General features: G+C 47.9%; 1 protein-coding gene across 1 annotated transcript; it reads left to right on the top strand.

The window, feature by feature from the left end:
• Positions 1-168: 168 nt before the first annotated feature.
• On the top strand, positions 169-17,683 carry UBR7 (ubiquitin protein ligase E3 component n-recognin 7). Its single transcript, XM_034992388.1, has 11 exons — positions 169-318; positions 2,593-2,726; positions 3,178-3,238; positions 4,737-4,832; positions 6,929-6,982; positions 7,201-7,306; positions 9,370-9,578; positions 9,756-9,905; positions 10,425-10,587; positions 11,810-11,871; positions 15,442-17,683. Exons 1-11 carry the CDS (start codon positions 169-171, stop codon positions 15,532-15,534), a joined length of 1,278 nt encoding a protein of 425 aa, XP_034848279.1. The 3' UTR covers positions 15,535-17,683.
• The last annotated feature ends 9,789 nt before the right edge of the window (positions 17,684-27,472 follow it).

Below are 27,472 nucleotides of genomic sequence, written 5' to 3'. Positions count from 1 at the left end.
AGGGAGAGGAGTGACTTCCGTTTGTCGGAAGTCGCTCCTCCTCCTTCCTTCTTTTCCCTTCTTTGGGATTGGTTCTTAGCACTGGGCCCCGCCTCCTCCGGCCACGCCTCTCGCAGCCGCTTTTCCCGCCTCCGCCGGGCCGAGCCGCGGTCCCGCTGACAGTTGAGGATGGCTGGGGCGGAGGGGTCCGCTGGACGGCAGTCGGAGCTGGAGCCCGTGGTATCGTTGGTCGACGTTCTAGAGGAGGACGAGGAGCTGGAGAACGAGGCGTGCGCCGTACTGGGCGGCAGCGACTCCGAGAAGTGCTCCTACTCGCAGGTGGGCGCGCGGCCCGGGCCTCGCCTGCCCCGGGCTCCCGCCGAACCTCGGGTTCCCGACCTGACTTGCCCTATTCCCGCCTGCGCGGCCCGGCTCCCCCGTGGTGGTCCGGGGCCGCCGTTCGTGGTAGGCTTCCCCGTCCCAGGCCCAGCTGCCCTTAAACCTCAGCCTCCTGGGTCCTCCTTCTTAGCCTGTAGCCAGCAGGGCCCCCCTCCTTCCTCGGTCTTCCTTCGTCCGGTCTCTCAGGATTCTCCAGGCTTTGGCCCTGGGGCCCCTGCTCTTTCCTTCCTCTCCCGTCTCTCCTCGGAGCCTCGGCTGCTTTTGAGAAACTGTCCCCGTGACCTCTCAGATACCGACATCTTTGTCCTTACTTTTCCCATCCTAAGAGTGTTTATTAGGAACCTAATGGGAGAGTCAAAGCAGAGTTAAAGGAGAGAGATCTGGGTTTGAAAATCTCCCCCTGGGCTGGGTTCCTTGACAGCTAATCCTCTACAATGTAGTCTGACAAGTGCTAGCTTGTAGTTTTTTTGGCGAGACGAAGCAAGTACAGTGTCTATCTGCAGTCGTTCCCCCCCCCCGCCCCGCCCCCCGTGGGAATAGACCGGAACCACGACAGCAGGTGGCACTGGCAAAGGAAGGGAGGAGAAGAGAGGATTTGCTTGAAGGGTAAATTTGGCATTTGGAAGACGTTATGAATCAGGATTTGAGGGGGGCGTTGTAGTGTTTGGTGACTCATCCTGTATTTCTAGATACAAAAATGGAGCAAGTTGGGTAGAAGGAATACAGGATGAGAATTGGTAGGAAGAAGAAGGTCACCTAGACTCTGGGGGATGCGCGGAACACTGGGGGATGAGGCGAGAGACTTGGGGCCATTATGTGGTGCGGACTGAGCTCATAATACCAGTTGTCATCGTTGACCGGTTGAGTTTACCCTGCACAGTGGTTAGACTGTTGAATTAACCTGGTATCTGCAGATAGTCCCAGATGTTGGCCGGTATTTTAAAACCTTTGGTCACCACTAAAACAACTTTTTCTCTGCTTTCCTTTTTTAAAAAAAAAAAAGTGTGTGTAAGCTTTTCTTGAAATGTAGTTAGCTTTATAAAACGGACTTCCTAAAAATTTTCTTTTTACTGTAGTTAACTGCGTGGAAAATCACACAAGTCATGTCTATGGCTTGGCGAAAAAAGTGAACATATGTATGTACCTACTACCTGCCCCCCCATCAAGAAATTGAACATTATGGGGCGCCTGAGTGGCTCAGTTGGTTAAGCGACTGCCTTCAGCTCAGGTCATGATCCTGGAGTCCCGGGATCGAGTCCCGCATCGGGCTCCCCGCTCAGCGGGAAGTCTGCTTCTCCCTCTGACGCTCCCCCATCTCATGCTCTCTCTGTCTCTATCTCATTCTCTCTCTCAAATAAATAAATAAAATCTTAAAAAAAAAAAAAAGAAATTGAACATTATGGCATCCCAGAAGCTTCTCTGTCTCCCTCCTTTCTAGAGGAGGGTAACCACTGTCAAGATTTCTAAGTTTTGCCTGTTTTTCCTTCAACTTTTAATTTTGAAAAATTTTAAATCTACAGATAAGTTGAAAGAATAATATTGTGAACACCTGTGTACCTCTTGCAGGTATTCATTTTTTGCCACATTTGTTTTATCTCTCTTCTCTATATAATACACTTTACTCCCCTGAATCATTTGAAAATAAGTTGCAGACATCATGAAGCTCTAAATATTTCAGCATGCATCTCCTAAAATCAAAAGGATTCTTTTTTTTTTTTTTAAGATTTTATTTATTTATTTGAGAGAGACAATGAGATAGAGAGAGCATGAGAGGGGGGAAGGTCAGAGGGCGAAGCAGACCCCCCGCTGAGCAGGGAGCCCGATGCGGGACTCGATCCCGGGACTCCAGGATCATGACCTGAGCTGAAGGCAGTCGCTTAACCAACTGAGCCACCCAGGTGCCCCAAAAGGATTCTTTTAATGCATTGATTTATCTCTTTGGTGGAGTCACAAATATTTTCCAAAATTGTAAGTGTGATATTGCTAACGTAAACCTATACCCATTCTCCTATATTTTCATGTGTTAAAATGTTGATGCAGCCCAGCTTATTCTTATTTTCAGCTGACTGGGAATTTAAAACTATCATTTTAAGAAAAAATTGTATGAAAATGAGCACTACTATAGGACATATATAGTGATTTGAAGCATGCAGTGGTGTTATGGTACTCTCCTGTGTAATTATTCTCTCTTTCCCTTTTGGGGCTGTCTTTTAGGGCTCAGTAAAGAGACAAGCACTATACGCCTGTAGTACTTGCACCCCAGAGGGAGAAGAACCAGCAGGAATTTGCCTAGCTTGCAGTTATGAATGTCATGGAAGTCATAAACTATTTGAGCTATACACAAAAAGGTAAAGACAGTCAGGGATTGGCACTGAATGCTTTTTAAATGTTTGGATTCTTGCCCACCTGCACCGTTTTTCTATTTAAAGTAGTTGTGCACTGGTAAAATGTAATTGTTTTCTATAATATAATTGGAGAGAACAGTTTTTCCAGGGGCCTTTTAAAATAAAATTATTGTATAAACTCAAACTAGTCATCCTTCTCTGCCATTACTTACTTGTGTGTTTGTGTATGTGTGATATAAATATTTGTCTCTGTGCATGTTAATTTTCAGAATTAGTAAATATTTTATTGTTATGTGCTTGGAGAAATTTCAGATTGGTTACATGAATAGCAACCAAGGCCACTTTTTACATCCTAGAAACCAATTGAAAGGGAAGGGGCTGTGATACTAATTTAAAGAGTAACTCATTAGATTTAAAAGAAAAATTAAAATCGGCTCTTCCTCATTTTTTCCAGAAACTTTCGTTGTGATTGTGGAAACAGCAAGTTTAAAAATTTGGAATGCAAATTATTTCCTGTAAGTAGGCACTGTAACTAAAAATGCATTGAAAATAGCTGAGATTGATATTTGCCAGAGTGGATAAATACTATACATGTTCCAAAAAAGAAGTTCTTATGCTTATTCTTTGCAAGTAGGCAAATCAGTATTAGACTGTATTCTTTTTTTTTTTTTTAAGATTTTATTTATTTATTTGATAGAGAGAGACTCAGCGAGAGAGGGAACACAAGCAGGGGAATGGGAGAGGGAGAAGCAGGCTTGCCGCTGAGCAGGGAGCCTGATGTGGGGCTCGATCCTAAGACCCTAGGATCGTGACCTGAGCTGAAGGCAGACACTTAACAACTGAGCCACCCAGGCGCCCCTGGACTGTATTCTATTTTTTATTTTGTTGGAAAATTAACCTGTTCAGAGCCTACATTACAGATTGTAATTAATCTGAAAGATTTTGGTGGGAATGTTCTTTAAAGTAATTCAGGTTTGATTATGTTGGTTGTACTCATGGTTTAAGGCTTTTAAAGCAAATGGTATGACTTTAAAAACAATAAAAAACTTGTTAGGGGTGCCTGGGTGGCTCAGTCGTTAAGCGTCTGCCTTCGGCTCAGGGCATGATCTCAGGGTCCTGGGTTCGAGCCCTGCATCAGGCTCCCTGCTCAGCGGGAAGCCTGCTTCTCCCTCTCCCACTCCCCCTGCTTGTGTTCTCTCTCTCGCTGTGTCTTTCTCTGTCAAATAAATAAATAAAATCTTAAAAAAAATAAAAATAAAAATAAAAACAATAAAAAACTTGGTAGTGAATGTGAGCTAGATGAACACAGGAGTTTTTCACTGCTTTTTGGCTAATAACTGTACTTACACAGTAACACAGTGAAGTAACTGAAATTAAGTAGAAAGTAGGGGATTTTACATTGTTCAGTCATAATTGCTATTTCCCTCCTTTGAAGGTTATTTTTAGACAATTTCCTTGCCTGCTTTTTACCTTCTTGTAACCTGGGAGCTTTGGCAATCACAGCTGGGCATTAAGAAGTACTTCGAAATTCTAGGCCAATGTTCATTTACATAGGTCGATCATTAATATTTATAATTAACTTTTATCAGCATTTTGGTTATGGACATATTTGGTTTCCCCCAATTACTACAGAGAAGGTACAAAAAAATTAATTTTACTTATTCTCTGTATCCTAAAAAAAGTATCCTTTTAATAGGAGTGAATTCTTTTTCTTTGAACTTTGAAAGTTAAAGACCAACTTTTGGGGAGGAAGATATTTAATGTAGAAATTGAATGCATTGACTTCATGTAGAAATTGAATGCATTGACTTCATGCAACAGGAAATTTATGATATTTATATTTCATTATATTCATGTTATTTATTATATCTTACTATATTACACTGATGATGTATTATGAATATGTCATATATATGATATTTGTATGAAATTTATGATAATTTATACTTTCATGATGCCTGAGATTATAGTTAAAATTAGACCATATTATATATTGAAATTAATCTCTTTCAGGACAAAGCAAAGATAAATTCTGGCAATAAATACAATGACAACTTTTTTGGATTGTACTGCATTTGTAAGAGACCTTATCCTGATCCTGATGATGAGGTAAGAGAATTGGAGGTTGATTGGAGGTTAATACCTCTAGCCTTCACTCCTTGGCCTGTTGTCCAGTCTGGATCTCTGTAGCTGTTCAGAGGGGATTTGGGGATTATGAGAGGATTCTAGGTTTATCCTTTCTTAGGAGTCTGGGCTGGAGCTGTAACTGGTACAGATCTCGACTATTCTCAGTCTACACCATGAGAGTGAAATATTGGACAGGACTTTCTCCAGGCCAGCACCTTCTTCCTTCCTCTCTCTCGTTGCCTGCCTGCTCCACTCCTCCAAACACTGTCCAAAAAGTGACCTTCAACTTCTTGCTTCCCTGAAAGAAAAGAAATGGGGTGTACAGACTGAATCCTCTTAAAGATTTCAATATTTACAAAATTTTTAAACATTTAAAAAATTTTTTTAAAGTATACACAATTTAAAAAGAGCTTTTCTTCTTCCTCACTTCATCTTCTTCCTAGATATAACCACTGTTAACACTTTTGGGGGATATGTTTTCAGACCTCTTTCTGTGCGCATGTAAGTGGATGTGTGCTTCAGTTTGTAGTTTCCTTTTAACGAAAGTGAAAATTCAGTACTTTCACTTCTGCAGCTCTTCTCACTTATCACAGACGTCTTTGCATGCAAAACAGCACAAATCCAAATCCACCTGGTTCCGACAGCAGCCCAGTATTCATAATGTGACATGCTGTAAGTTAGTTACCTAAATGTTCTGTCGCAGATCGGTGGTGTCTCATTTTTCAGTATTGTAAAGAAAGCTGCAGTGAACATCCTTATACAGTAATATGACCGAGTATAGTCCTGCAGGTATTTATGGATACCCAGAGGTAGAACCAGTGAGACATAGGATATTTACATTTACAGTTGCGATCATGTCTGCCAAAAGAGTTCAGTCACAGACAGTAGGAGATAGTGTGTTTTTCCCCATATTCTTGTCAGGCCTGCATATTAGCTGCCTTTTTAAATTTTGCCATCTTGATAGATGAAGAGCAGTATCTTTTAAAAATTTCCTTTCCCTGATCATGAGTAAGATTATGCATCTTTCATGAGTTTATTGGACATATTTAATAACCTATCTGAATTGACCTTTCATATTCTTGGCTCATATTTTGACTGGCTTTTGTTTGTGTATTTACTGATAGGAAGGAGTGCTTTTATGTTTAGAAAAATTAGGCTTTTGCCTTCTTCCTTGCTTTCTAGTTGTCTTGGAACTGTAATTATTGAACCAAATTATGTAGAGGAACAAGTTGAAAATATCTTTGCGTTAACAAAGATAAAACCTTAAAACTGGATATTTTAAGGTATGGGCTAAGGTGTTATAACACTGTTAAAAGACAAAAATGAGATGCTGAATAAATTGATCAAGGCAGAGAAAGAATAAAACTGCTACATATATATATTTTATATGTGTGTGTGTATAGGTCTATATGTGGGCATATATAAAGATATATATGCTTTTTTCCCCTTTAAGAAGTTATAATAGGGAAAATACAGAACAATATTGGGATATTAATCAGTAGATATGAAAGCCTGGGAATGAAAGGAAAACCATGCCAAAAACAGTCTATGCCCTTTGGTATATCGTTTTCCTGGGGCCAGAATTTAAGTACTTAATTATTTAACTAATTCAAGTTAGGGAAGTTTTGCTGTCCATATTATCAAAAGGCTGTTTATGGTACTTACTTTTCAGTTTAAGTAAAACGAAGGGGTTGAAGAATGTGGGCTTGCCACATTCTACATTGGTCAATTCATCTTAACCTCCCTGGGCCTTAGTTTATGGATAAAATGAGAAGCTGTTACTTACAAAGTTTTGTGAGAGTCAGATGCCAAGTAACAGAAGTGAATGAGCTTTGATGGTTGCTTCCAAAGTGCTCACCTCAGTGTAAGCCTTCTGCAGACGGGTTCCTGGAGAGTGAGCTTCTCTGGCCCTGTGACCCGCTATTTCTCCCTGTCCCCTTGACTATTGGCACGTGGATAGCAGTCTCACAGAATTGGTAGATAATTATTTAGTATCTGGTTCTACTGTTTGCCAGATTTACTTCTGTGTCCCAGAATTCGCTGTAATCATTAACATGCCAACTGCTTTTCCGTGTTAGATTCCGGATGAGATGATCCAGTGTGTAGTCTGTGAAGACTGGTTCCACGGGAGGGTAAGGAAAGCTTTTACCTTTTAAAGCCACTGTCTTCACAAAAAGAGAAAAGATCTTTTCTTTTTGAATTGTGTTATATTTTACCTTATAATTACTCTTCCAAAAAGAAACCATAAAGATACGATCAGTGTTCTTTTGCAATATTTGTTGATTACATAATGAGCATCTTGGACAGCTTGGAGACCACAAGAAAGATACTCGGTTTCCTGTATTTGCAGCATCTTGGTGCCATTCCCCCCGAGAGTGGCGACTTCCAGGAGATGGTGTGCCAGGCGTGTATGAAGCGCTGCTCCTTCCTGTGGGCTTATGCTGCGCGGCTGGCAGGTACGGGTCCCTCGTGGTGGGGTGCTAAGACCTGGGCTCCTGACATTTCTGTGTTCAGTCCAGAATTTTTGGCAGCTGTTTTTCTTTTTAAGTTAAATTCAGTTAATTAACTTATAGTGTATTATTAGTTTCAGAGGTGGAGGTCAGTGATTCATCAGTCTTATATAACACCCAGTGCTCATTCCATCACGTGCCCTCCTTAATGCCCATCACCCGGTTACCCATCCTCCCAACCCCCTCCCCTCCAGCAACCCTCAGTTTGTTTCCTATGGTTAAGAGTCTTTTAGCGAGGGCGCCTGGGTGGCTCAGTTGGTTAAGCGACTGCCTTTGGCTCAGGTCATGATCCCAGGGTCCTGGGATCGAGCCCCGCATTGGGCTCGCTGCTCAGTGGGGAGCCTACTTCTCCCTCTGCCTGCCGCTGCCCCCTGCTTGTGCTCTCTGACAAATAAATAAAATCTTTAATTAAAAAAAGAAAAAAAAAGGGCGCCTGGGTGGCTCAGTTGGTTAAGTGACTGCCTTCGGCTCAGGTCATGATCCTGGAGTCCTGGGATCGAGTCCCGCATCGGGCTCCCTGCTCGGTGGGGAGTCTGCTTCTCCCTCTGACCCTCCTCCCTCTCGTGCTCTCTGTCTCTCATTCTCTCTCTCGCAAATAAATAAAAAAAAAATCTTAAAAAAGAAAAAGTCTTTTAGCGACTGTTTTTAACGGGACTCAGGTATAGAAAAAGTGTGAGATACCTTCCTTCTCCACAAGGTGCTTATAGATCGGTTGGGAGACAAACAAGAACAAATTTGTACTTAAATAGCATGACACAGAGCCTGGATGAGACCAGAATTAGGGAAAATGGAGGAGGAAGTTTTTGAATCGGACTTTGAAAGATAAATAGAACCAAAATAAGTTGTTCTTAAATAGTAAAATGTTCCCTAAAGGTGAGAAGGGCAAGACATTATGAGGTCAGAGCAGCAGACACTATGAGTAACTGCCACTCAAAAAATAAATTAAGTAACACATTTACATTACCAGTAAAATTTAGTTCATGACCTGAACTGAAACCAAGAGTCAGAAGCTTACCCGACTGAGCCACCCAGGCACCCCTCTTCTCTTTTTAACATTATTTCTGCCTCTATATCCATTCTTTTTCATTTCTTCCTCTCGTAAAGAAAAGCTGGTTGTTTTTTTCAAAACTACCCTACCACCTGTGTTTGCAGTTAAACCTCTTCCCACTGCTTCTTGCTTCCTGAGGTGTCCCACCTCTTTTTACCATCTGCAATGTTTTTCTTTTTCCTTTATATATAAAGTGCTTAAGTAGTGATTGACATTTTAATTTGTTATTTTAATTTATTTATTTTTAAAGATTTTATTTATTTGGGAGAGAGGGACAGAGATCGCGAGAGAGAGCACGAGTGGGAAGGAGAGGGAGAAGTAGGCTCCCCGCTGAGCAGGGAGCCAGATGAGGGGCTCAATCCCAGAACCCTGGGATCATGACCTGAGCCAAAGGTAGACAGTTAACTGACTGAGCCACCCAGGTGCCCCAAAGATGTATTTATATAAGTAATCTCTATGCCTAGTGCGGGGCTTGAACTCATGACCATAAGATCTAGTTGCATGCTCTTCCAACTGAGCCAGTCAGGTCGCCTGTGATTGACATTTTTAAATGAACTGTTCAGGGGTGCCTGGGTGGCTCAGTCATTAAGCGTCTGCCTTCGGCTCAGGTCATGATCCCGGGGTCCTGGGATCGAGCCCCACATCAGGCTCCCTGATCAGCGGGGAGCCTACTTCTCCCTCTCCCACTCCCCCTGCTTGTGTTCCCTCTCTCGCTGTGTCTCTCTGTCGAATAAATAAATAAAATCTTAAAAAAAAAAAACAAAACTGTTCAATTACTTTGAACTCGGGATTAGGCAGGCATAACCTAAAAAAGAGTTGATAATTCCCTTCTGTTTATTCCAGAGGTTAAGGTTGACTTTCTCTTTTTCCAGATTCTGAAATATTTTTTAATCAGACTAAGTGATTTCACTGTTTAATAGACCTCTGGATATGTGTGTGTTTCTGTTCATTGAACCCACAGTAACCAAAGTATCTGCAGAGGATGACGGGTTGGTGCTGAATGTTGATGGAATAGGTGATCAGGAAGTCATCAAACCTGAAAATGGAGATCATCAAGATAGTACCCTCAAAGAGGATGTTCCAGAACCTGGACAGGATGCTGTCAAGGAAGTTAAAGTGGAGCAGACTAATGAACCATGTACCAGCTCTAGTTCTGAATCTGATCTCCAGGTAACATACGAAGTATGAGCCATAAAAGAAAGCAAGCTTAAGTAAAATTAATGCTGGAAGCTCCGTAGCTTTGGATTTCAGCTGTACCCTTTGCATAAAGAAATTCCTTTCTACAGTCTGAGCTCTGAAAACTGTGATAGTGTAAAAAACACACTTCAAAATTTAATTTTATTTCAGACAGCGTTTAAAAATCAACATCTCAACCCGGAATCACAGGCTGGCTGCAGACTTCAAGAGCTTAATGCTCAGCAGTTTCTAAAGAAAGACACTGCCACCTATTGGCCCGTGAACTGGCGCAGCAAGTTATGTGCCTGCAGAGATTGTATGGTGAGTTCTTGGTCAGGGTCACCGTTACTGTGTTTATTCTGGACCGATGCCTCAGATGGGGCTGTCTGGAAAATATATTGGGGAAAGTGAGGCTAGGACTGTAGAGAACTCTCAAATATTTTATATTAAGGAAATTTATGAAATGCTACTTGCAGTCTGACTGCTTGCAGAAGAAATTCAGAATTATGTAGTACTTCTATTTACTTATCTTCATTTTGGTGGAAAATAGAAATGTCATAGAATTTGCTTGGAAATAAAAATTGCCTGAAGGTTACAGTGAGTCCGTGGTTTTTAAACAAAGATCTATTTAGACCATGCAATACCTACAGGGAAGTTGGGAGGTTCCTAAAAGAGATTTGGGTAAGAAGACTAAATCACTCAAGCGGTTCTGTACCAAAGGCTCAGGTTTTCTGGCAGTTAATTTAAAAACATCAAATAAATTTTTAGGTGATTCTCATGAAGTTGACTTTCTGAGAAGGACATACAGTTCTAATGGGAAACCGGTTTTATTTTTTGAAGAAAATGTATGGCGAGCTAGATGTCCTGTTCCTGACAGATGAATATGACACAGTTCTGGCTTATGAAAACAAGGGCAAGGTCGACCAGGCAGCCGACAGGAGAGACCCTTTAATGGACACCCTTAACAGCATGGACAGAGTCCAGCAAGTGGAACTTATTTGTGGTAAATGCTGGTTGAACAAAAATTGACGAAGTTCATAAGATTTCCTTCACTCTTAAAATATGTATAGGGAGGACCACTAATACCTGTTGTTTTCATTTAATACAAACAAAGTTTAAAATTGGATTTACAAAATAGCCTTCAATTACACTTGCCTAATTGTAGTGTTGCCGGGTGTTTAACCATTGTTACCAGGGTCAGAGTTACGTGCTAGAATCGTTACGTGCTTGAGAAACCTTGATGTGTGCTGTTTTGATTCATGGTAGATGTATGAGTAAAGAGTAATAGAAAATCGATATCTTTTTCCATCCATTGAAATAGTTTTCATTGAACATTATGGGTCCTCTTTTTGACAGTCATTCAGGTTGCTCCAGGAAACCACCAGAGGGGAGAATATCCCTAAGCCCTTCATGGCAGGCCTTTACAGATTTTCCCCCAGCATGCCCAGCTGACTTTGGTCATTTCCATCCCAGCCGGTCTCTGCTCGATGCCACCACCTTGGTGGCGTGATCATTTCTGTCTTTTATTTTTAACTGTTTGATGAATTTCCTTTGCCTCTATTAGACTAAAAGCCTTTTGAGGATGGAGGCTGCATCTGAAAGATTTTTGTAGGCCTCAGGGTGCCTCATATATAATAGAAACTATTAAATGAGTGAATGAGTTTTAAAACTTAATGTTTGACAAGTCCAAGATTATTTCAACTACTAGGATTCCAGAGAGATAGGAAGCCCTTTAAAAAATTCTTAGCTAATCTTTTTGGGCCTCAGGATTTTTTTTTTTTTTTTTTGAGTTTTTTGTTGCTGTTGTTGTTTTTTTTTTAAAGAAGTAGGGTGCTAGTTATCAAAATGAAAGAACTTGGGAGAAATTGGCAACACGTTTCTTTTTTTTTTTTTTTAATTTATTTATTTATTTTAGAGAGAGAGAGTATGAGCAGGAGGGGTAGAGGGAGAGGGAGAGAGAATCTCAAGAGGACTCTGTGCTGAACGCAGAGCGTGATGCGGGGCTCGATCCCAGGACCCTGAGATCATGACCTGAGCCTGAAACCAAGAGTTGGACCCTTAACCGACTATGCCACCCAGGCGCCCATGGGAGCAAGTTTCTATGCATGCTTCGAGAAAAGTTTAAATTATTAACCTACTCAAGTGTTAGTGGGAAAGAAGTACTTTGTTTCTAAAAGCAAATGACTTGTCTAAAGTTTACTACCTTTTTTGTTGTTTTGATTTAGAATACAATGACTTGAAGACTGAACTTAAAGACTATCTCAAGAGATTTGCTGATGAAGGCACGGTATGTTGAGTTAAAGAACTTTAATCGTAGCCCTGGATGTTCTGAATAAACTATTTTCTTGGATGAAGAAATGACCGTGTATCTTAAACTGGATACTTGGGTGGTGAATGCAGGCAGAACTAAGGGAAATCAGTGAGAGGTGGGGAAAGAAGGGCCTGGCCATGCTGGGAGTCCTTTTCAGCCCTGCCTCGGAGGGAATGAGGGGCGGAGCGGCCACACACAGTCTGGAGAGAGTTCGAATAGCTGAGGAGCAGGCCAGGACGTCAACCATCCTGATTCTGCCCATCCTGACATTCAAGCAGAGATCCTTGGAGGAGGAAGGAGAAATGATCAGGCAAGGAAAAACTAATGCCAGACCCCTCTTTTTGGATTTTGGATTCTATAGTTTAGAATAAAAGAACTTCAGAATTGGGGCTAGAACATTTTTCTTGCTAGTAAGAGAGACTATATACTTTTAAGGGTGACACTGATTCTAAAATGTGTAATATTTAAAATAGTCTTCCAGATGAATTTACAAATACTTCCTAGCTCTTTACTGTTCATACATTTGTGACAGAATGGTTTTCTGAAATACGTTTTCTATCCTCCACAGGCAGATATAAAACAAAATTTAACTTTTTTGTTGGCCTAAGACTGTCCTTATGGACGGTTTGCTCTGCTGTGTCCAGACACAGAAATCAAGTCAGGTGTGTTTCTGGCCACTGCTGAGGAAGTGTGCTGAGACTTGCTCTCTTGGGAGGAGTCTTTGCCAGCCTGCTAGAGACCACTTTCTCCTCGCTCTTAAAAGTGGCAAGAACTTGGAGCTCCTGCATATCTGGACAGGGTCACAGTGCTGCCTTTCTGCAAAATGAGTTGTAAAGTCAGAAGTTAAAAGTTTTCTATGTAGTAGTATTCTCATTTCGTAGAGAATGTTCTTCATTCTCAGCCTCCTGCCTCTCAGCAGCACTTTAACTACAGTTATTCCTGTTCCTCTGGTTAACGTAGACTCACACTTCTCTCTTGCTAGAACTGAGAATGTTCATGGGGCTCCTAGGTGGCTCAGTCAGTTAAGCATCTGACTCTTGGTGCAAGTCTTAATCTCAGGGTCATGAGTTTGGGCTCCACGTTGGGCTCCATGCTGGTTATGGAGCCTATTTAAAAAAAACAAAAACATAATGAAGAACGTTCACAGTTGTAACTATTTTAACCTTGGAACTTTTTTTATTCATTATTTATAGTTAACACACTATAATATAATATAATGTTATATTAGTTTCAGGTGTCTCTTAACCTCTGCACTGTTAATGGACATTTGAGGTCTTTCAAACGTGTCAAAGCGTGTGTGTTCATGAGTCTCATCTTGTCCCTTCTGCTCTTGTGCGGTTTGTGGTCACAAGGCTCTTTATTGATTTTATTACACACACTTGAAATCACGTAAAAGAAAGAACAAGGAATTTTATTCGAAGTCTTCACCTGTAGCCTCAACATACGGAGCTTTGTCATCACTAGGACCGCTTTTTATGAGTCTAACATAATTTTTTATCTGATGTGATGATTTAAAAAGACAAAATATTTTTTATTGTTTGTTCCATGACATTAGTAACTAGATCTAAAAAAAAAACAAACGAATAAGAACCTTAAGCTGCAGTAAGGTTAATCTGCTTTGGTTGTATTTGTACAGATAAGAAGTTCTAGATGTTCTCAGATGAGGGACTGCCTTTCATTTTATGTTTGTGTCTGACTATAAAAGAAAGAACACTTAGAAACTACAAAATGTATGAGAAAAACCAATAAAATGATTTATTATTGATCCCCAGTATTTACTCTTTAGCATTTTTACTCTGCATGTTGGCTGTGACCATTTGAGGATCTAGAAGCTTAAAATTGCGCACTCTATTTTCGTGCTGTTAGGTCACCTCTCCCAACATCCTTGCAGGAAAATTTCTTTTCTTTTATTGCCTTTCGGTGTTTAGTATTGGTGATCCACCGTAGGGACAGTTCCTTCAAATTGGAATTTCCAAGTGTCCTATATATTAGCATTTTGTAAGGGTGAATTTCCAAGCCATTCAGCAAATACAGTAGAGCTTTGAGTTTCAGCGTCTCGAGTGGATTAGCCACGCAGATCCTGCATCTGTTATGGGTTCTGATTCTTCACTGGTTGACCAGCTGTTTCACCCTTGGTGCTTGTGAAGCTGGTGTATCAGTTACTAGTCTGTGTTGTTCTTCCCTTTAGAGGACTAATAAGTATCTTACCTTACCCCAAGGAAGTCCTCCAAGTTGGCATGGCTGTGTACGTTAGCAGCACTTACCTTTGGGGAGAGAGGGGGAGAGTTTCACTTTATACGCAAGGATTTATCCACTTTCTTACCTTCTCCCCCTCTCTCCCTCTTGCTTACCTGCATTCCCCAGGCTTTCTTTCTCTCTTTCTCTTTCCCTCCCTCTCCCTGCCCCACCGTCATTCCTTCATAACAATATGTTACCTTTGTAATTAAAAAGTAAATTCGCAAACCTGTCTGTTTTGATGGACTTCAGGGGGCAGTTAGGTTAGATCAGCTGGAGGTCAGATCAGCTGGCTAGACATTCTTGGGGTGAGCAGGGACTCCTTCCAGGTGGTCCCACTTTACTTTTTCATCCATATTGTCCCTTTGTCTTATCTTCTTATTTCTAACATTTTACTTTGCTAATATCATAAACACCTCTGTATGATGCTCTAATCCTTTTTCCAATGAAATGCAAGATAAATTTCTCCTTGCATAAAATGGATATTCCATTTACTAAGCGTAGTGCTTCTTTATTTTTGGCCAATTATTCTTTTTATGTAGCACACATTTCTAATTTTGGACTCATGAAGAGGGCAGAGTTTTTTTCGGTAAAGAAGAAAACACAAATCTCAAGGCAAAACAGACTTTGTTTTCTTTGGGCACTCACACAGAGCTCAAGGACATTCCCAAGAGACAGCTGTGGTCACAAGAGAGGGCAGTGGGCTTGGGAGACCTTTGGGTGCTCAGTGAATGCTGACTCTGCCCCTTTCTTTTCAACAAATGGTTTGTGGTTTGGTTTGGTTTTTTAAGATTTTTATTTATTTGAGAGAGAGAGAGAGAGAGAGCACGAGCGGGGGGGGAGGGACAGAGGGAGAAGCAGGGTCCCCGCTGAGCAGGGAACCCAACGTGGGGCTCCATCCCAGGACCCTGAGATCATGACCTGAGCCGAAGGCAGACGCTTCAGCGACTGAGCCCCCCAGGCGCCAGCAACTGATGTTTATTAAGAACTTACTTAAGGCAGTATTCTTAATAAGAGGCGGTGTTTTACCGGCATCACATCTGATCTGATCTGGTCTTCCAACGACGCCGTTAGATAGGTGCTGCTTTTATCTCATTTCGTGGGAGGAAGCCCAAGTGGGCCCTGCTCTGCTCTTCTTCTTGGCTGTGTGGCCCCGAGCAGGCCCGCGGCTGTGAGACGGAGGCTGTAATCAGTTCCACATTGAAGGCGTTCTCACCAGCCGCCTCGCTTGCCTCGTTTGTGCAGATCATGACCGGTTATCGCTGTTCCGGAGCGCAGAGCCCCTTCCTAATGTGTGCTTCTCACCAACAGGTTGTGAAGAGAGAGGACATCCAGCAGTTCTTTGAAGAGTTTCAGTCAAAGAAGAGAAGACGAGTGGACGGCATGCCGTACTACTGTAGCTAGACGGAGGATGGCGCCTTGTCTCGGCCCGGCCTCCGCAGAGGCCGCTTACTGTGCCAGGAATAAAAGGGGCGCATCGCACACCTGGTCCTGTTCTGGCCTCTCCTTGGAGACGCCTCCCCTCCGGCCTTGAGCTTCCTTTCCTCCTCAGCCACAGTAGCCACAGTATGGATGCTCATTTCACAACCCGCACCCTCCGACTCCGCAGACCGCAGGCCTGCCACCCGACTACCAAATAACCCGCAGGGTGTTTGCCTCGAGGTTTTAAGCAGTTTGATTTGGTTTTGAGAAAGTAAACTAGTTTCTTTGCTAATGATTTGTTCTTTAACCCCTGAACGTGTCTCCCGTGGCACAGAGCTGCTGTGTCCCGGGCCCTGCTCTGCGGGGCGTGGCAGGAGCCTTCCTCCTGCCCGCCAGAACCCCCCCTAGGTCGCTCACCCCTCTGATCATGGTGCCTTGGGTCGGCGCTTCCTCAGGCCTGGTCTGCCTCTTCTCCCACATCCCTGCTTTCTCCAGTGTGGTCAGCGCGCAGCGGCGTCTCGAAACTTGCTTCTCCTGGGCCCAGCCTCCAGTGGAGCCAAGGGCCGATGGTTTTCTGGGCTGGATGTCTGTCGTAGGCAGGGAGGCTGGCCAGTGGCAGGATCGAGGAAGCCAACCTTTGTTAGGACTTTTACTAATAAATTGCAAGTGAAACTTCGTTCACAGTTCTCCTGGCATCCTAGAACTTCAGTACTGTAGTGCTCGCGGGGCTTCCTGGACGAAGTCCCTCCGCCTAGAAAACAGACCGGGTACTACCCTGTGAAATCTGGCTGGTTTACAAAGTCCTCTGGATTTCTTTATATTATCAGGGATATTCGTAAGCATATAGTAAAAACGGACCTATTTTGATACGGTTCTGTTATGAGAGTTTTCTTAGACCCCAGTAAATTATTATTTCCCCCTTCAAATCTGTGTTGAAGAAGAAAGATACTGGTTTAGCTTACTTGTAGCGAGCAGGGCAGTGAGTGCCCTGTTCCGGAAGAGGCAGGCGGTGTGTTAGAGATTCCAAAGGAGGCCCGAGGCTGCACGAATGACGAGCTTTATGTAAATAAAAGTTAACGTCCACAGCTGGTTCTCTAAGGACCATGAGATCTGCTTTTGAAGAACCTTGTGGACGGTTGTATAAAACCCCATATTTGAGGGGAAGTCCTTTCAGTTGGTATGAAATCTCTTGATGGCCCCCCGTCGATGTGGAAAATACCCCTTTGATGAACACAGAGCCCTCGGTTGCTCTCCCTCGGGAGCGACACGGTCACTGCCCACCATAGATGACACGCTTTAAGGTATGGGACTCTAAGCATCGGAGGCTTTGGGGCCACAGGGTTGCATTCCTTTCCCTGTGTGGGTCCAGTGGCGGCCAGTACCAGCCCCTGGATGAGATGAACTCGGCCCAGAGACCAGCAGGGCCTCAAACGGTCCAAGCCCTGGTTTTCCGCACCAAGCCTCTTAATTCCAGGTCCCCGCCAGGAGTGCCGTGTGGAGCTAGAAGGGCCTGTGGCCGCAGGAGATGCTTGCGCGCCCTGAGCTGGTCCCTGTAGAGAGGCTAGGGTGCCAACCTCGGGGCATCTCTGAGATGGTGAACAGGCCCCAGCTTGGGAGCTCTCGTCCGAGTCTGAGGACTTCTGCTCGCCCCGTGCAGGCTTGCGCCAGGCCTTGCGGTGGCCTGCAGGGTACCAGCTTCCCCGGCGTCGGCTCGAACTGCCACAAGGTTCCGGGCTCCCAGGACCGGTCAGGGCCGCGCCTCGGAGGCTGCGCGGACCCAGGCAGCACAAAGTACACGTCTCCCAGGGCAGAAGGGCTCCTCTAGAAAGGTACTGATCCTTCTTTTACATTAACCAGAAAACCTCTTTTTTTTTTTAACCTATGTTCACAACCAGTTTTCTTATTGACCGCACGGACTGTCTCTTCTTGGGGAGACGGATTTTGGCCAACATGTGGCAGTTGACATAAATGCATGTTTTATGCAAAACAAGAATATGGGATTAGTTGCTTTTAAGGAACTTGGCCATCGTATGTGCGTTTTTGTAGAATTGTTACTGGACTTACAATGATATACTTCAATCAGGTTTCTGTAAAATTTAAATAAAACCAGTTCAACAAAATGGTGGCTTTACAGGTTGTTTTTCATCCTATTTATATGTGCACAGCCCCGCGCGCCCCCCTGTCTTATAACAACACAGGTTATAAGAGAAATGAATATAATGGGAGTATTCTAGCAGCCGTTCCTGCCCTGGGGTCCTGCTCAAGCAGAGGGACTGGTTAACTTCTCTTCTGCTGTTCTAGGAGATGTGGCCTGATCTGAGGTCCACCAGCGGGGCCCCTGCACCCACCCTGGCTTTGCAACCCCTCCTGCAAGGGAGGGTCCGTGATTCCCACTGGGGCCTCGACGAGCAGGGGAACAAAGAAAAGGGCTTGGGTTGTGACCGATGGCAATGTGTTCAGGGACTGCTCCTTGTGGAAGGAGAGAGGCCAGGAGCCCACGGTCTGGGGAAAAGTTGGGGTCGCTATTATTTCAAAAGTAAACATGAAAACAAAGCTAAAAGCCAACGTAGAGGCCCATCTTTGGCCTCATCCCAGCTCTTGCCGCCGTGGGAATTATCCAGACGTGGTCATCAGCATGGCGCGCTAAGCTCAGGTGAATGAAGTGCTGTCTACAGCCCCGAAGCTGCCCACAAGTCTGAAGACTCAGGCTTCTATCATCCTCAATGCCAGGAAAGCTGCAGTTCTCCCAGCTCCCGGACTAAAGGACCTTGGTGGGGCGGGAGGAAATTGAGAGCCATCCAAGTACTGCAGGGCCTTGGCCGTGACCTAGTTGGGCTTCCCAGTGAAGAGGAGTGTGGTCTGGGAAATGTGGGAAGTACAGGAAACCAACCCAGTTCCCAGGGGCCAGTGAGGCTGTCTCCCAGTCAGGTCACCTCGAAGTGGCTGCTGGAGGCATGCCTTGGCCTGAGGAGGCAGGCAGCATTTGGCCCTGGGCCAAAGCCAGATGTACCTCACTTGCCCCCCTCCCCCCCAAACCACTGGGCATCAGATAGTGTGTGTCCCCTGCTTACAACCACAGGATCCCTAGATTGGAAGGGACCTGAGAAGTCACCCAGCCTCCCCTTCTGTCAGGACAGGAGGCTCTCCCTCAAGGATGAGCCTCACAGGCGACCTGTGCTGGTCTTGGCCACTTGGCTCCCATGTCTCCATGTTGTTGGGGGCAGTGCCCCAACTTTCAGTGAGCTCCCTGCCCCGCCACTTCCCTGCCATGTGATTTGAGGGGCACTGACCATGCTGCTCCCGGCCGCCGGCTTCTATCTTGTGAGCACCGGAAGGGTCAGCCTTTGGAGGGAGTCGACACCGTGGAAGGCAAAGGGAAGAGAAAGATTCGGTGATTCTGACATCGAGCCACTGGATTAAGCCTTGCCTGAAGCTTGTGCCGCCGGCAGACTTTTCTGCAGCAGAGAACACTTCCATGGTTCACTTGGAGCGACAGAATGCTCGCTGCCTCACAAGGCACCCATCCCCTTCCTCCCAGTCCTTGATGTATTTTCCTGAACACAAAGGCCAGTTGCTGCTTCTGGACTTTTCCATTGGCCTCCCATCCTCATCTTCGGTCTTCTCCCAGGGATTTCTCTAGCTGGAGCAGGAGAGCTGTTCACGGCGCTCTCGGGCACCTGGCCTGGCAGCTCTGCCCTGACTGCCCCACCTGGAGCCTCCCACCTGGGTTTCTCCTCAGTCTTTCCTCCTGTGTGGGGCCCATGGCTCATGGTACTCTGTTTCCCCCACTCACGTCTCAGCCTCCTGGCTTCCCTCTCTTGCCTCTGCCTCGGGCCTGAAGGCTCCTCAATGCAGCTCACCTGCAGTTAGATCGAAAGGGTTTACAACTGTGTTGGGGTTCTCTGGAGAAACGGAACACACATTCATATATACGACATGTATTACCCTATATATATCATAAGGAATTGGCTCACACAATTATGGAGGCTGAGCAGTCCTGCGATCTGCTGTCTGTCAGCTGCAGACCCAGTAAAGCTGGTGTTGTAGTTCCAGTCCAAGCCGGAAAACCCAAGAACCGAGGGGAGCCCGTGATGCAACCAGCCGCCAAGAGCTGACGGACTCTCCCAGTTCAGGAGAAGAACCGTGTTCCAGCTCAGATGGTCAGGCGGAGAGTCCATTTTCCCTTTGTCCGCCTTTTTGTTCTATTCAGAACCTCAGCAGAGGGGACTGTACCCGTACCCCACTGCTGTACTCGGGGAGGGCCACCTGCTGTACTTGGTCCCTCCATTCTAATGCTCACCTCATCTGGGAGATGTCTTGAGAGCCAGGCATCTGGGCGCCCCATGGCCAAGTTGACACAAAATTAACCATCCTAACAACCCATCTAGTTTGTCTCACTCCGCCCCACGCCCTGTTTGTGGAGTAAGGGAGGCCTCTGGGGTCTGCAGGGTCCTGGGGGCCCGTGGCCTGGGCTCTGCCGCCTGTCCCGTTTGCTCTTGCCCCAGGGCACAACTCTTCCCATTGTCAGAGGCCTGCTGGGGGCCACAGGTGGGGGGGTCGGGCAGGCACGTCAGGTGTGTGGCGAAGGTTCTCTAGGCTCCCTCAGGAGAGCGCCACCCCAGTCAGCAGGCCTGCAGCTCTGAGTAAAATGGCAGCAACTGGGAAAATAAGGAGCTACTTTGGAATGACACATGCACCTTCTCCGCAGGTTTATTTACAAAAACTGCAGAGTCAGAAGTTGCTCATCTCGTTCCATGGGTTGGACCAAGAGACCTGAGACGCTCTTCACTGTTGCACATTGTCCTGACCTTAGCTCGGGCAGCGGTGATCTATTTGGGATTTGTTTGTTTAATATCCGCCCTCCTCACTAAACCATAAATCCTGTGAGTCAGGGACTGCCTTTCCAGCTCATTAATAAAGTGCTGGAGGCTGGCCCAATGCCTGGCCCTCCGCCTGACCGTCCACGAGGCTGGACAGGAGCTCCATCGTGACACAGACGGGCATGCTTGCAAGCGTCTGGCAGCGCTGAGCTCGGCCATGAGCTGGAAGCTTCTGTGAACGTGATCTCACTTCACTCTCATATTCTCATAAGAATATGAGATGTAGGAACTGAGGCTCCGAGAAGCAGAAGGTCCACGGCTGGTCCAGGTGACCCGGGATCAAAGGCAGGCCTGACCCCGGGCCTGCTCGGTCCACTGCTCCTGCCTGGCCGCGCTGAAGCGGGCCGCCTGGGACCAGTGGAACATTCCAGGCAGAAATGCAGGAAGGTGCTGATGGGCCTTTGTCTCAATCACAGGATGCCACGTTTTGTCCTGGGGTATGACACTGACCCTTTTCTCGGTTTGGTTTTGGTAAATTGGCTTAGACTCACCCAACAGAACTGGACTCGCTTCTGGGGCCTAAACCAGTCCGGGGAGGTTTCTCTAAACCCTCCGGGAAACCTGACTCCAGCTCAGCCTCCCGAGGCGAGAGGCGGGAATGGAAGGTGGCCCAGATAGAGCTCGTGGAGCCTTGGCCCTGTGATGGTGTGACAGGGGAGAGGGGGGAGGGCCAGGGCCCGCCAGGCAGAGCGAAGCAGGTGAGGCGGGGCTGACCACTCATGGGGATGTCCTCTTGGTGGCTGGAAAGCCCACGCACGGCCCGTGGGCCCATCGTCCAGCCTGTGGTGCAGGCCGCCCGCCGCCCGTGGACAGCCCTTCCTGGCGGCCCAGGCTGCGGGGAGGCGGGGAACAGGCCCTGGGTTCCCGCTGGCCGGGGAGCGGGGGGACGGCAGGCAGCTGAGTGGGAAAGAGGCCTGAGGGGGAGTGAGACCTGCCACTCACCAGGGCAGCGTCCTTGCCAGGGGGTGAGGCTCCCGTGAGAGTCCGGGGCTAGGGCAGAGGGGGGCGCTCCAGCAGGAGGCTGGACAGACCCGCCAGGATCTCCCTGGGGGCACTGGCCTCCGAGCCTCGGGCTCCTCGTTGGCCAAACTGGGGTCACGAGGTGCCTCCCCGGGCTGAGGCGACACTTAGGGGCCTGGTGCAGACGGTGATGGTTAATGGTTAACCAAGTGGTAACCATCACTACTACATAGTGGCCGTGAGGAGACAAGGTAGAGGAGCAGAGCCGAGCCTAAGGTCACTCGGTGGGAGCGAGGCAGGACCCTTGCTGTGGATTTGATTCAGTGAGGTTTTTGTTTTTAAGATTTTATTTATTTATTTGAGAGAGAGAGGCGTGTTGGGCTCTTGAGAGAGGATTGGCCAGACTTAGCTGCTGGCAGGCCCCCAGCTGCAGGGCAAACAAGCAGGGTCCCTCCTGCTCGGCTGGCTTGCCCCATTGACGGAGAACGTTCCAGAGTTTCTGCCCTCTTTGGGTAGCTGTTTCCCAAGCAAGAGGAAGGAGAGCAGAGACGGGCCCGTAGGCAAAGTCTTGCCTGCCTGTTTCCTAACACCAACGCCCAGCAGTTGAGCGTGCTCCCAAGTGCCCTGCCCACCCCCATTTATTGCCGTGAAGGTGGCTGGGGGGGGCAGGCCAGGTGTGGTGGGTGGGGGGCAGGCGGCTGTGGCCGGGGAGGGTGGGGAGCAGACCCCCGGAAGCCCAGGGAGGAGGGCGGCTGCAGCTGGAGGATGCGGGCCTGGCGGATGCGGCTGAAAGGTCAGAGACACTCGGGCGACTAAGTGCAGTGTGAGGAGGTGATGCCCAGAGGAGGTGAGAGCATCACGGACCAAGTGAGGGCCGTTAGGAGACAGGATAGGGTGGACTCCAGAGCCCAGGCGGCAGGAGGGCCAGGCCACCTCCTGGCACCAGAGGGGCAGGGGATGTGGGTGGGGTGTTGGTCCAAGGCCAAAGCTGAGGGAGTGTCCATGTGAAGGCATCTGGCCCGCAAGGCCAAGGAGCAAGCAGGGAGCTGGAGGGTGGCCCGGCGGGAAGGTGGGAGGGGGAGAAGGTAGGAGGGCGGCCCTGGGCAGAGCAGCCGAGGGCTGACTCACAGGGCTGGGCAAGCCGAGCCTAGAGCCTGGGGACCGTGGGGACTGTGGCTGTGTGATTGTCTTCAGTTGTCCCCCGAGGCTGGGTCCAGGCGCCGGAGATCACGTGTCCATTGTTTATGGCTGGAGTTTGGCCAGGAGGATGGGGCTGGCAAGGTGCACAAGGGGAGGAGGTGGGCGCCCGGGGGAGGTTGGGCCGCCCAGGAGTGGAGAGGAAGGAGGTCAGAGGCCAGAGTTCCAGAACAGGCATAGGAGGGGCATCTAGGGGGACCTGGACAGGGGAGAGGGCGGCCCGGGAGCAGGAAGTGAGGTGAGGATTTCAAAGGCGAGCCCTTCTGGAGACAAGGGGAAGGTGTGTCGTGGTGTGGGTGGCAGAAACGGAAGAGCAGGTGGCTGGACTCGGTGAGGACGTGGATGGACAGCACAGTGGCGAGGCTGAACCAAGGCCTCAGGCCATGAAAGGAATGTCCGTGGTGACGGGCGCCGGGGTGGGAGTGGGACAGGCAGGTGGTGGGAGGCGCTACCGAGGGAGACCGCCACGCACCACCCGTCCTGACCCTCGTCCATGGAAAGTGCTGCAAGGAGCCCATTCTTGGGAGCAGGCTGCAGGGTGTCGGGAGAGCTGGGACCCCGCTGAGGTGGAAGAGGAGTAGGAGGGTGTCGGGGCGGGGGGGTGGCAGCAGACCACCACAGGCAGGCTGTCCTGCGGCTGGGGTCAGGGATTCCGTGGGAGCCAGATGGGCTGGATGGCGGAGGGTCCTGAGGGCTGTGGAAGGTCTCGGCAGGGTGGGGAACACAGGTCTGGGCAGCCCTGGGGCGGTGGGAAGTGGGGGGCACTCTGGTCTCTCAGGGGTTTGGGTGCATCTGTTGGAATATGCAGAAATGGGAAGAACAACTGCTTTTAGTTCAGGCACAGAAGGTGGGGAGATATTTATGGTAGATCCAAGAGAAGATTCTGGATACGGGAGGATATTTATGTAGCTAATAGTGTAAGGGTGAAGGGTTTCAGGAGGAGTGTGCACAAGGAAGCAGCTGCCCACAGCGCCTCACAGCAGCCCTTGCTCTGAGAATGGCAACAAGATTTTGGCTCACGGTGCCTTGAGGATTAGGAGGAAAAGTCACAAACCCACCATCAGAGCTCAACAAGTAAACTGCTGTCACGCCACTTAAGGATGGGGACCCTGAGGGTTAGTGCTTAGCCCCCCGGTCCTTCAGGCCTGGCCGTGCCCTGGTTGGCACCCTGGTGACGGTCCTCACTAGGCAGGCCCTCCTTGGGAACACGAGTCCTTCCTCCCTCGGGTTTCCTGGCTTTGGCTTCCTCACTCCCTCCGAAGCCCGGCCACCATCCAGCAGATTCCCCAAAGTTGAGAGACAAGTGATGCTCGCCCCCAGATCCGAGGCTCTCCCCCACCGGGGAGACCTCAGAAGAGGACATCTTCACCCCGGCGCTGGTGCAAAGCTCAGGGCTGACATCTGCGGAAATGTGCATGGCTATGTGGACCAGCCAGCTCTGGGGCAGGTGCGGGGGGCGGGGGGTTCAGAGACTGAAAGGGGTCCATGGGCCAGAAATATGCAGATGGAGGGACATGTCAGGAGGTCACTGAAGTGAGGCCCATGACAAATCCCGATGTCATTATCAATGTCACGCATACAGCTGCGTTTGGAGTGGGGACAGTGCAAGTTTAGCAGGTGACAGAGGGGGCAGAACAATGCAGCTCACTTCCATCCTTTCTGTCAAAGGGAGCACCCTTCAAACCCAGACGAGCTGAGCAAACGTGACAGGGAGGATCTGGGGACCCTGAGGGTCACTTCTGCGGAAGCAGCATGCTACTGTGCTTCTGTACAGGAAGACCAAATACTAGAAAGGAGCAAATGTCTCCGTTCATCTGCCCTGGTACCGTTAAGTGGGGGATGGTAGGTTCTGGTAAATGGGACAGGGCACCTTCACCTGTGTTCCCTCGAGGATTCTAAGATGAACTACTGAACACTCGCAGAAAGCAGATGGATTAGGAGTGGGGTGTTTTAAGAACAAACGCTGCTGAGCCGGCCTCCTTTCCACGTTGATGGGGTCAGCAGTTCTCGAGTGGGGGGGTACGCCCCAGCCAGCCTGCACCCGTGTCACAAGCGGAGATGAAGAGACGGGGCGGCTGGTGGAGAGGACAGCACCAGCTTTGGCAGTGTCCCAGGCCCCCCACAGCTCATGGCCCCTCCGGCCCCGTCCCCTGCACCCCTCCCCCGGCCGGAGCCACTCAGGCCTGTCTCCGTGCGCGTCTGAGTCTCACCTCCATCTGCCCGGCCTCTCTCCGCGGCTCGCCGCCACGCCGCCCTTGCCAGCCTCACTGGCCTCCGTGCTGCCAGCCCAGAGCATCTTTTGGGCCTGATCTTCCCGAATCTCTGAGCAGCAACCACTGGGTTAGCTTTTGAGGAGGGGCGGAATTGGTCCCTAATCTCTTACTTGTAATTAACTTGAAAAGGTAATACGTGCACGTACCTTGAGAATTCAACCAGGATGAAACGTGTACAATTAAGCCCCCGCTGGATGACGGTGCCCCTCGAGGCCGTCCTGGGAACATTCGCACAGGTCCTTGCAGACATTTTCAGGTCTATGTGAGTGTATTGCAGACCTCCTGTGTCTTCTCCATGAGTGGGAGCATACGTATGCGTGGTTTTGTGTTTCACTTCTTTCACTTCCTATATTCTGAAGATCATATTCCCTGCTTTTTAAGGGGTGGCCTTCGGGGAGCCCCACACTGCTGCTTTCCTTCTACCCGGTAGGCCGCCTTGGCCAGAGGCTCCCTCTAGCTGAACTGTAAAGGTTGGAGTTCCTCCAAGTTCATTGGGCCTCCTTTTCATGTCAAACCTTCCCCCAAAGCCAAGCTATCTACTCCCGAGGCTGTCCACGTCAGCCACCTATGTGGCCAACTCCCACCTAGCACCCCCAGCTTGGACACCCAAGCTCCTAGCTCGCACCCCATTGCCACGTGCACACGGCCACCATGCAACTGCCGTCTCTCTGCTGACCTAGCTTCTCCTGCTCTCCCCGCACCCAGCAGGGGCTGGTTCCTGTAGCGGTCACGCCACATTCAGAATCACGTTCAGCAGCCTCCTCCTCGTCTTCTGTTGGCTGTCTGGGCTCTTCTCGGGAAGGCCGCACCAGCCTCCTGCCCGGTCTCCTGATCCGCCGCAGCTCCTCTGCAGTCCGGGAACGTGGAACACACACATCTGCTTACAACTCTGGCAGCTTCCCGCTGCCGCTAGGATCAAAACTGGCAGCCCGCCCTATGAGGGCCCGACGGCCCTCTCACTCCGCCAGGAGCTTGTTTCCTCCGTGCGTCTTCCTGGAAACCCTCCCCCGACACGCCCTCCCCCTGCCCTGCGGTTCTCACTTTCCCTTGACCTGCACTCTCACTCCGAAGGTCCCTTCCACATGAAGTCTTCCCCATCCCGGGGCCAGTTAGATCCCCAGCCTCACCTCTGTAATAATCCAGTGTCTTTTATTCCTTGACAGCCTACAACCGTTATGGGGCAGGGCTGTGTCTCGTTCATTACTGTCACCTCAGGACTGAGCAGTTAGAAGTTACTCATTGCATGAATACATGTTTGCGGAACAAATAAATGCCACGCTTGTGCCCGCCTCCACCCCCTGCACATTATGCTCCCCCTGCCTGGGTCACCGTTCTCTCTGGGGTGCAGTATGTTTCCATGGTTGAGAACTCCAGCTCTGGAGTCACCCCATTTGGGTTTAAGCCTCGGCTCTACCGACCTATTGGGTGTGCGACCTTGGACAAGTTACTTGCTATCTCTGTGCTTTGGTTTTCTCATCTGTGACAAAATGGCACTAATAATAGTATGTAATTCACAGAGGATTAAAGGAAATGCTATCTAATTCATTGATTAAAGGAAAAAAAATAAAGTGCCTGACATTGAATCCGGCATATATTTCTTCCCTCATTCATTCCTGGGCCATGTCAAGCCGGTCTTCCCCTCACCCATGATAACCTCCTACTGCTCTGTACTGCTTTGTTTCTAGGACAAAAGTCATTTCTGGCGAGTCCAGAGTTTCTGAGAATAGGTATCCTGTTGGCTCTGTCTGCTGGGAAGAGCGGACCCAAGAAATATTCCCCAGTGCACCGAGGAAAGGTAAAGCCTGACATGGCTGAGGAGCTGGCCGGCACCCACCATTCCATGGGCCATCTGCAAGTACAGGAATGAACATTGACTTACTCAATTTTTCTTTTTTAGGTTTTTAAGAAGCTCACCTACAAAAAAAACCCTTAGCTTTTATCTCGAGAGTCCACACAGTTAAACCTAAGATGATTACAAAATACAGAGAATCGCCTTAGTGAGACATGAAGGGGGAAAGGCTAGAATGGAACTTATTAGTGAAATGATTAAAAAAAAAAAAAAAGATACTGATTTTACAGCAATTGAAAAGATGGAAATTAGAAAACTTTCTATTTTGCATGTTTTTTCAGAAACCTAGACTAGATCATGACTCCCTTACCCTTTCAATTTGAAAAATATGAATGAGCCCGAGTTGGAAAGAGGAAGAGCTCAGACACATGGAGACCTGTGAGTCTTGGGGAGCATCTGGGTTTCTCATGGCCCGACCACAGCACCTGGCACCCTCCAGGTGTGGGTCCACATGGGTGGGACGCTGAACTTCTTTTGGAGACCCCTGTGCAAGTAACTCTCAGGTAAAATTTGTAAACCGAAATCTCTCAGAAGTGTCCCAGTAAAATAATAGAAGAGAATGAACTCGATTAAATGAAAATGTGGTATTTTCAAGAAAACCATAATAATTTTAAAGAGCCCCTGGTTAACTGAAATCCTGGAAACAGAGAGGAAGTTCACCTAGAAAGCCTCCCAAATCTACCCTTAGTGGAGTACAATCGCTTCTGTAATTAAGGACTGCGTGCTCTAGGGCTCAAACAGACTGTATCCAACTCAGCAGG

The sequence above is a fragment of the Mirounga leonina genome, unplaced genomic scaffold (genome assembly GCF_011800145.1).
Source record: "Mirounga leonina isolate KUSES-001 unplaced genomic scaffold, KU_Mleo_1.0 Mir_82, whole genome shotgun sequence".
In the NCBI taxonomy this organism is placed as follows: domain Eukaryota; kingdom Metazoa; phylum Chordata; class Mammalia; order Carnivora; family Phocidae; genus Mirounga; species Mirounga leonina.
Note: the sequence above shows the minus strand (reverse complement) of the source record. Positions and strands in the feature narration are given on the sequence as shown.

Excerpts from the sequence above, each read along its gene's own strand:
- UBR7 (XM_034992388.1), top strand. The coding sequence starts at position 169 with ATGGCTGGGGCGGAGGGGTCCGCTGGACGGCAGTCGGAGCTGGAGCCC. Across the intron at positions 4,833-6,928 it reads ATCCTGATCCTGATGATGAG|ATTCCGGATGAGATGATCCA; the intron begins GTAAGAGAATTG and ends TTTCCGTGTTAG. Across the intron at positions 9,906-10,424 it reads GTGCCTGCAGAGATTGTATG|AAAATGTATGGCGAGCTAGA; the intron begins GTGAGTTCTTGG and ends TATTTTTTGAAG.